At 35.6% G+C, this 10,020-nt stretch overlaps 1 protein-coding gene across 1 annotated transcript; it reads right to left on the reverse strand.

Annotated features, from left to right (window-relative positions):
- Nucleotides 1–2,063: 2,063 nt before the first annotated feature.
- LOC104239411 (histone H2AX-like) lies at nucleotides 2,064–2,690 on the reverse strand. Its single transcript, XM_009794040.2, has one exon. The coding sequence runs from the start codon at nucleotides 2,649–2,651 to the stop codon at nucleotides 2,205–2,207; it is 447 nt and encodes a 148-aa protein (XP_009792342.1). The 5' UTR covers nucleotides 2,652–2,690; the 3' UTR covers nucleotides 2,064–2,204.
- Between the last annotated feature and the right edge of the window lie 7,330 nt (nucleotides 2,691–10,020).

Raw genomic sequence — 10,020 nt, forward strand, 5'->3', positions numbered from 1 at the left:
TCATGTGTCAAATTGTGTCTATAAAAGAAGTTATATTGTCACAATTTAATCGTCAAACTTCGCCATATTCCAACATCGTGATTGCAGGTTTTGTTTCTTTTATTAATATCAACATTTTTTGCTACTTCGTACTTTGCAAGCACATTTACATGCATCAATTGTTAATGTTGCATCGAGAATTTACCTTTAGTGTTGCATGAAGAAATTTTTATTATATAATTTTTTGTTTCATGTTTTAGACGTGGCTAATTTCACCTCTCACGTAATTTACACATTTAATACTGGTTATTGAATAATTGCAATTCATTGCAAAAATTGGTTAGACATTCGACCTAAGTTTTATTACTTAAATATTAGTAATTTTTTTCTTTGTTGTATAATTAATAATACTTATTCTTATGCAACCTCAAGTTGCTTGTTTTAAAAAAAAAAATTAAAAATTAGACTATCTCATTTAATTTTGTGTAATATTAATACAACATGATTTATAATTATGTTATTTGCAATTGCCATGCTTGATTCATTCAGGTTTCACCAATTATATCCGTTCAGGTAAATAATCTTCCTTATATCATTAAAAAATCAATTATGGATTTAGTCACTTTGATAACTTATAAAACTCTTACTCATGCTTTATTTTAGGTACACCTGTAATGGTCAGTGAAAAAGAATTGTCAAACCAATGTGTCCCAATTAATAGTGTAAGAGTATCTTCTTTATGTTGGGTAATACGAGTCTTAGTGTTTAGGAGTGGAATAGTAACAAAGTTCAACAATAAGACAAATCAAGGCACCCGAAAAAATTGTGACATTAGTTGATAAAGAGGTAAATATTATTTTATATAAGTAATTTATTTCATGTCTTTTGATATTAGTTTTAACCATCAGATTAAACTTAAAGTGGAACTTTTTATAGGGAACAAAAATTTACGCTACACATTTTAGTGGTTATATTGAGAAGTGGAAAGAACATTTACACAAAACAAGATCGGTTACATCATAAACGGAGGCATTAATAGTGTTAATCCTAATTTTCAATCAGTGCACAAGGAGCTTGATATTGGATTTAAGGAGAATACTTTTGTTGAAGAAAGCAACAATCGCTTTTCGACCATTGGTTTTTCAAATAATTTTATTTCATTCGATGAGGCATCAAACTGCACCAATGGAACAATTTTTGGTAAGTTCTTTAAATTTCATCCAGTAATCTTTCACTAAATATATAAATAATATTTTACTTCTATTCGCCTTATTAATTTTTTAGTAACATACATATATTTGTTTTAATATTCTTTTTAGATATAGTTGGAATTTTAGTGGATGTTAAACCCTCAATGGGAGAAGATGCAAAGAAACGAAGGGAGATAGTGCTTATCAACGAGATGTAAGTTAGAAGTTTTAGTTTAAAATGTTAAATATTTCTTCATAATTAATATGTTTAATTATAAATTTCAGGGTTGATAGAAAGACTATAATAATATGTTAATAATTTCTTTTTTATGAAATCTCCTCAACTATACACAAATTAAGTATACATATTATATATGAATTTTACATATATTATAACTATATATTATATTTATTTTATAGATTCTGAATTGTTTCGCTGAATGCGTCGACAATACCGTTTTATATTAGAGGTGCCTTCCTCTTACCAGTAACAATTAAAGCAACATTCTTCCTAGCACACATCAACATTCTTCGACAGATGACAGAGAATAAGCAATAGTCCAGCTAATGGGTCCAGTAACATCACCACATCCAAACTTCATTTTAATACTCAATTTAGTGTCTACACATTGAATACAACTATTTCGTTAATGTAATAACTTTTTTGCATCATCAATTGCTATTAAACTTAATTCATTCTTATTCAATTTCATATACACTATTTTGACAACTTACCATTTAAATGTTTGTTGCATCATCAATTACCTTTATATTTAATTCTTTCTTATTCTACCTATTAAAATAGGTTCTTTTGTGCATAACACATAATACACGTGCACATACACTAATTCTAGTATAATTAAAATCAGGAGATAGAAACGGAAGCAAAGACAATTAAAATAAACCCATTAATTTTTTCATTATATTCTACACAATTCAACTTAATAGGATGAGGATACAAACTTGTCATTCACATAAACCATTATGAACGAATAAAAGTTCACTACCCAATCCCCTAATACAACACCTACATATCTAAAAATCCTGAGAAACAGAGCTAATTTCAGCTTTCCCTTTGCCAATCTTGTTAGGAAGCAAATTCTGGTGAATATTGGGCAGAACCCCACCATTAGCAATTGTTGCAGACCCCAACAACTTGCTCAATTCCTCATCGTTCCTCACAGCAAGCTGTATATGCCTAGGAACAATTCTGTTCTTCTTGTTATCTCTCGAAGCATTCCCAGCAAGTTCCAACAACTCAGCAGTAAGATACTCAAGAACCGCTGAGAGATAAACCGGTGAACCGGAGCCAACTCGCTGAGCATAACGACCCTTTTTCAAAAACCGAGCAACTCGGCCAACAGGGAATTGGAGACCCGCCTTTTGAGATCTGGAGATGGATTTTGTAGCTTTTGGGGGTTTTCCTCTACCACCCACACCCACCGATTTGGATTTGGCTTTGGTTGCTGTTATTGAAGGCATGTTTAAAGTAGGTGTCCAATTTGAGTTGCTTTACCGGTATGATTTTTCTTCTGTGTTTATATAGAGTGGATGTGCGAAGTTTGATTGGTCCGTTTAGGTCCCACACGGATCGCCAACGTGGCATGGTGTTCCTTATGGTTTTCCTGCCCCTAAACTTGATTGGCTGTTTAGTTTTACTGGGATTGCCAGCCTGGCATCTAAATTTCTGAGTTTCGTTCCTTCTGGCATGTTATTGTTTAGTTTAACACCAAATGTTGCTTTTTCTTATTTTCCTTTTCTAGCTTTGATCATTTTCCTTCACACAATTAAAAGGAAGTGTGGGGAAGATTAATTGGATGCCCCGCTTAGAACTTAGAAGACAACTATAATTCAAACTGATGATATTATAATTTAAATTATGATTTCTTAATCGTTATGTTGTCTTCTAAAGATATTTTTCACCTATTTTTTAGTTTTTGTACATAATGCTATTTTCCTAAGTTCGCTTAGGTACACCGGCAACCATTTACCAAAAAGGTTTTTACTACTCTAACTCGTTTCAATTTTATGTGACATAATATGAATCGACATAAAGTTTAATAAAGAAACTCTTAAATATGACATACTATACATATTGCTATAAAACTTTTTGAAACTTGTGCAGCGAAATATACCATAATATTTGTATGACAAGTTTCTCTCTAAAGGTAAAATGAGAAATATAATTTTTTTTCTAATATAAAAATATGTCATTCATTTTTAAGACGCACTAATAAAAAAAAATAGTATTGCATAAAGTGGAACACACCAAGTAACTGATAACATTGTGCATATGGCTGTGCTAGGAGTCTCTCTCAGTCTTCTCAATACTACTACTAGGGATTAACGTGATGGATTATTATATGCAGCGGAAGCAATCCCAGTATTAAAATCACATGTAATTTAGACAACTAGCATAAACGGGATTTCACGAGTTACCTCTTGAAGCGTGAACATATCTCTTCTACCACGTGAGCCTTCAGTTCCATAACTTCTCAATGGAATCTCCATCACCCGCACAATCGTGATCCTCGAACGTTCCACGGTCTTCTACTGTGTTACCCAAATAATACCCGAAAATAGCAATTTCGTGTGGGCGAAATTTCTAGGAAAACTTGGCTGAAAATTTCAGCCACCATGTACTCATCCCTCTAGGTGGAAAACCTTATGTATTTATAGCACAAGTTTTAAGGGTTAAGACCCTTTTCCAAAACCTGTTAGGTTTTCTTTTCCACCAGAAAAAGGATTCCTTTATTTCCTATTATTTAGGCACAGTAGGGACCACAGAATTTAATTAACAAGGCTTCCAATTATGGAATTAATTTGTAATTTTCGAAATTAATATCTACCATAATTAATTATGAATTATTCCACTAAAAATCCGTAATTGCACTCCTTATCCAATTTCGAAATTCATCCAATAAATCTTATTTAACTCCCCATATTAAGATTCAGATACTAATCAAGTAAATTAAATTACTGACGATTTAATTTATTGATTATTTCCTTTAGATTTTCGCTTAACTTATTTCATGTGTCGGATACAAAATCCATCGGCCGGGTTTACACATGCAAACTTATAAGCTTTCATAAAGGTATATCATCAATCTCTAAACCGAGACATGGATTCCATCAACTAACTATTACTTCGCCAATGTATATTATTATTATCCAATTTACCAGGCATATTGACCCACGAAAGAATCTCGCCTTTTAATAAATCAAAACAATAATAATATACACAGCTAATAATAATTATATCAAGATTAAGAGTATAAGTACATTTAATGGCTAGAGAGTTTATTTTATTAAGTCAGTATAAAATACTTATCTCTACCTGGTCCGTTCAATACATACAAAATGTACTAGCACAAGAAGTTGGAATTAAACCATTCCCATAATCAAGATTAATTATATTTAATCTTGTGCTACAATCATTCCTGATGGTTTGTCCAATTCCATCATTAGATTGTGAACTCAAACTTTATACTTATAAGAACCGATGATTTAATCTTCCGTGTATAAGCTAAACTCTATATACTAAATCATCTACTATATAAGCAAAGAACACAGACTATTATATGATCTATTTAAAACTTTATTAAAACTGAATAAATAATTATTTCATAATAAATACTATATCTAAACCAAACTCATGGTTAATAGTATATATCCCAACATAACGAACACCACAGGTATTTCGTGCCTTCGCAATTTCTAAGGTTAAGTGATATTCTAAGAGACGAAAGGAGTATCTCTTTAAATTACTGAAGCAAACAGAATACATTATCACTCACTAATAATAAAATTTCTTTTAGAATTTTAAGTTAGTATGAGAACACTGCACCCACTTGGTAGTTGGTATAATATGTGCAAACATAGTGTTAATTATATATTAATTTTTTTTAATTATAATTATTCACACATATAAAACTTTGAATCTAAAAAAGTGTGTATTGACTGATGACATTGTGCGCTACCTTTCATGCCTTTGCAATTTAAAAGACGAAATGACTTTTCTAAGAGATGGAGCATGATATCTCGGAGATATTATCTCTCCTTATTTACTGAAATAAAACTGAAGAATATATATACTGCCTATTTGAGATGTTTGGCCAAGCTTCTTTTTGGCCAAAAGTATTTTATTTTTTTTTTTGCCAAAAACACTTTTAGACAAAAATTGAGATGTTTGGCCAAGCTTTTGGAAGGGAAAAAAGTGCTTTTGAGGAGAAGCAGAAGCAGTTTTGGAGAAGCAGAAAAAAGTAGTTTTTCTCCAAAAGCACTTTTTTGAGAAGCACTTTTGAGAAAAATACACTTAGAAGCAGTTTTTTAAAGCTTGATCAAGCACTAATTACTGTTCAGAAGTGCTTTTCAAATTAATTAGCCAAACACAAACTGTTTCTCACCAAAAGTACTTTTAAGAAAAACACTTTTAAAAGAAACACTTAACAAAATAAATTAATTTTTACAACTTGGCCAAACGGGCTATAAGATGACTATGATACTACGAGTGAAGTCACTTAAAAAATGATAAGAAAAATCAAAGAGTTTGATTTATTGGCGTCCCCATATGGAAAATCGTCTTATGGGTGCCCACACGTAGAAGCAATTGTACATTTGAGCTATTAACTGTGCAATAGAAAGATGAGGACTTGCCTTGGCTAGACTTATTCGCCAGGTTTGACTGGAAAGCCAGCAGACGTGGCCTCAATTTTTCTAAGCTTATGTAATTGGATCATTGGACTGTCTTTTGAAGAGTTGATTTCCACTTAACTCAAGCAAATCCTACTTTCTGAAAACCAATCCAATGGTTCTTGATTATAGCACATGTCGTGCCACTCTTTTCATGGCTAATCTCCTCATCTTTTCTACACATGGGCAACCTTCTCAAACTTTTATTACCAATTCCTCCTTTTCCTGTATCAACAGTGTAACGACCCAATCGGTCATTTTGAGTTTTTGCACTTCGCTCACTAGTTCTCGGGTATGACTAGCCCCGTGTGATATATTATAACCTATGTAAATTATCGATTTGGTTTTCAGGATAATCGAAATGAATTTGGAAGAACAATTTTTAGTTTGAAGCTTAAAAATTTGAAAGGTTTGACCAAGTTTTGACTTGTTAGTATGTAATCTCGGATTGAAATTTTTATGATTTGGTTGGCTCCGTTAGGTGATTTGGGACTTAGGAGCGTGATCGGATGTATTTTGGAGGTTCGTGGAAGGTTTAGGTTTGAATTTGCGAAATTGGAATTTTGGCGTTTTCTAGTTGATAGGTGAGATTTTGATATAGAGGTCGAAATGGAATTCCGAAAGTTGGAGTAGGTCCGTTGTGTCATGTGTGGTGTGTGCGCAAAATTTCAAGTCACTCGGACGAGGTTTGATAGACTTTTTGATCGAAAGCGAAATTTGAAAGTTTTTGGAATTTTTAGGCTTGAATCCGATGTAAATTTGGTGTTTTGCTGTTGTTTTGAACGTTCCGAAGGTTGGAACAAGTTTGAATGGTGTTATGGGATATGTAGGCATGATTGGTTGAGGTCCTGAGGGCCTCGGGTGAGTTGCGGATGCTCAACGGGTCATTTTTTTGGACTTAAGGAGTTGCTGGTTTGCTGGTGTTCTGCAACTGGTATGTTTTTCATCGCAATCGTGGGAGGAGGTTCGTGATCACGTAAGGCAAATGAGAGGCCAGCTGGGTTGACCCTTCGTGTTCGCAGAGAAAGGGACGCGATCGTGTAGGTCAGTCAAGTTGTGCAACGCGAACGCGTAGGCCAGGTCGCGTTCGCGTAGAAGAAATAAGGCGGCAGAGAAATCAAGTGATACCCATCGCGTTCGCGTAGGGTCAAGCCCGATCGCACAGCTCAGGGGTATCTATGCATCGCGTTCACGTGTGGATTAATGCGGTCGCGTAGAGTAAAATATTGAGGCAGCAAAAATGTTCTTCGCGATCGCGAGGATGTTTCCGCGATCGCGATTAAGGAAAAATGTCTAGGCAGAATATTAAGTTCTAAAAACTAGGGTTTGGTCCATAATTTCAAATTTTCATTAGAGAGCTCGAGATAAGGTAAAATTTGAGGAGATTTTCAGTGGAGCAATTGGGGTAAGTATTTTTCATTCATATTTGGTTTAATTCCATGATTTAGTCTTGAATTTCATCATTTAATTTGAGAAATTAGAGTGGAAATTAGGAAAAAATGGAGGAAAAGTTTGAGAATTTCTTTTGGGAATTTGAGGGGCCATTTGAGGTCCGATTTTGATGTTCTTGGTATCTACGAAACTCGTGAGAGTGTAAGGATTGTATTGATGTGATTTTTATCGAATTTCGAGACGTGGGCCCAGGGGCCAGATTTGGCCAATTTCGGAATTTTTGGTATAAATTGGATATTTTCGAATGGGCTTTGTTCCCTTAGCATATTTTCATGGTATGAATCTGTTTTGGCTAGATTTGGAGCATTCGAAGGCCGAGTCGAGAGGCAAAGGCATTGCGGGCTAGAGTTTGGATTGGATTGAGGTAAGTAATGATTGTAAATGTTATTCCTGAGGTATGAAACCCCGAATTTTATATCGTTGTGCTACTTTGAGGTGACACACACGCTAGATGATGAGCGTGAGGTCGTGCACCATTGGAGATTATGACTTAGTCTGTCCCGTATAACTGTTAAACCGCATATTTTATTGAAAGTTGTTTGATATCATTGTATTTTGGAAAGTATTATCATGTTTTGGGCTGAATGCCATATTTTGGCCTCGTACCAACTGTTTTGGACCCTTAGGGAATTTTTACTACTATTCCTTACTATTTTGACTTCATATTTGTACTTAGTCATGTTGTATTCTACTGTTTTCATAACTCAACCATATTTACTCCGTTTTGATATTTTTATGATATTTTGGGCTCAGCATCATGTTTTACTATTTCCCGAGTGGCATGAGAGATTTCTGACTGAGTGAGGCCGAGGGCCTGTGTTGTTAGGATATTATGGGATCGGGCTGCGCGCTGCAGCAGTGTGGTACTGATTTATGATTATGAGACCGAGGGCCTAATTTGTTACGCCACGAGGTGGCTTGATATGAGGGCGAGAGCCTGTTTGATTATTCCACGAGATGGCTTGTTATTGCGCTTGGGCTGTAAGGGGCCCCTCTCGGAGTCTGTACACCTCCAGTGAGCGTGGGTACCTAGTGTGAGTGATATGATGTAGCCCAAGGGGCTGTTGTTGTTTCATATTGTTACTCGAGGGGCTGTTCTTGATCAATGTTTTACCTGAGGGGCGATTCTTGATTCATGTTATGCCCGAGGGGTTGATTACGAGTGATTGTGAGATAGCCCAAGGGGCTGGTTCTGTTGATATTATGCCCGAGGGGCGTTTTATGGTACATGTTTTGCCTGAAGGGCTGTCTACGTTTCCTATCATTTTTACTCACTGTTTTATCACTCGTTTGAAACTATTGAAAGTTGTTTTCAAAGGTTTTGACTAAAACTGAGCTTAAATTATGAAGTACATGATTTCTGTACTGTGTAAATGTCCTGCATTTGTTGTAGCGTGTTGGCGTGGCTTACATGTTTTCTTACTACTCAGCTTTCATTTACTTTTATTACTTACTGAGTTGGCGTACTCATATTACTCCATGCACCTTGTGTGCAGATTTAGGTAGTTTTGTACCTGGTAGCGGGTGTTGATTGCTTAGTGGCAGAGTGATTGGAGTTAGCAAGGTAGCTACTCGACGTTCGCAGCACTGCTTTTCTCCCTCTTGTCTTACTTAGATTGTATTTAGTACATTTTTAGATTCTTTGTTGTATTTAGACATTAGTAGATGCTTGTGACTTGTGACACCCCGATGTCGGGCTTGTGTACTTATTTCGCACTGTTCATTTTGACTTACATTATGAGATATCTTATTAATTAAAGGCTTAAAAATTATTGTTATTGATTAAATGGTTAATTTGGGAGTTGTGTCGGCTGACCTAGTTTCACGATAAGCTCCATCACGACCGGGTCAGTTTTAGGGTCGTGACAAGTTGGTATTATAGCCTAGGTTACATAGGTCTCACGAGTCATGAGCAGGTTTAGTAGAGTCTCGCGGATCGGTACGGAGACGTTTGTATTTATCCTCGGGAGGCTGCAGAACCTTTAGAAAAAACTTCACATTCTTGAATTCTTATCGTGCATCTTTGATTCAGCTTGAAATGTAACTCCTTGAATTCCTTCCACGCATTCATATGCGCGCATGAGCCCTTAGTATCAGATATGCATCGATAGCTTGTGATTCCCTGATCGAGGGGCGATATGTGATCTTTGTGTGTTGATGTTGGTCCAGTCTGGAGGACTTGAGGCCGGGTTTTTGCCTATAGCTTGAGCACTGAGGAGTTGATTGTGTGAGCACGCGCTTTTGGATTTGTATGTCCGAAAGTGTCCCTATTAGTGGGAGTGATGACTGGATAGCTACGTGATGAGTATGATGTGACTGCGATATGTGTGCTTATGATTTGAACGAGACAACAAGGGTCTGCTTGGGGGTAGTAAGAACTATCCAGTGCTTGGTTTCCATCGTGATTTGATGTTTAGCCCGAGTCGTGGGCGTGTTGAAGGACCTTTTCATGTTGCCTAGTTGGGAAGTGAAGTAGATTTCACGTTATGATATGAGTTCAGACTCAGGAAGATTAAGTGACTGTGTAATGTTTATGATGGCGGAAAGGTATAAGGAGATGTTAGTTTGAGGCGAGGCAGGTGGGTTATCTCCTGTGGATTGTTCTGAAGTTTGCGTGATCCTTTATGTCATTTATTGGAAGATCTCTGTTACTAGTGAAATATATATGTTGCAATTTGAATTTGGGTCGCCTAAAAGAGTGGGCTTG

Source organism: Nicotiana sylvestris, chromosome 9 (genome assembly GCF_000393655.2).
Source record: "Nicotiana sylvestris chromosome 9, ASM39365v2, whole genome shotgun sequence".
Lineage (NCBI taxonomy): Eukaryota > Viridiplantae > Streptophyta > Magnoliopsida > Solanales > Solanaceae > Nicotiana > Nicotiana sylvestris.

Bases quoted from the DNA above. Each gene is read 5' to 3' on its own strand.
- LOC104239411 (XM_009794040.2), bottom strand. From the start codon at position 2,651: ATGCCTTCAATAACAGCAACCAAAGCCAAATCCAAATCGGTGGGTGTG.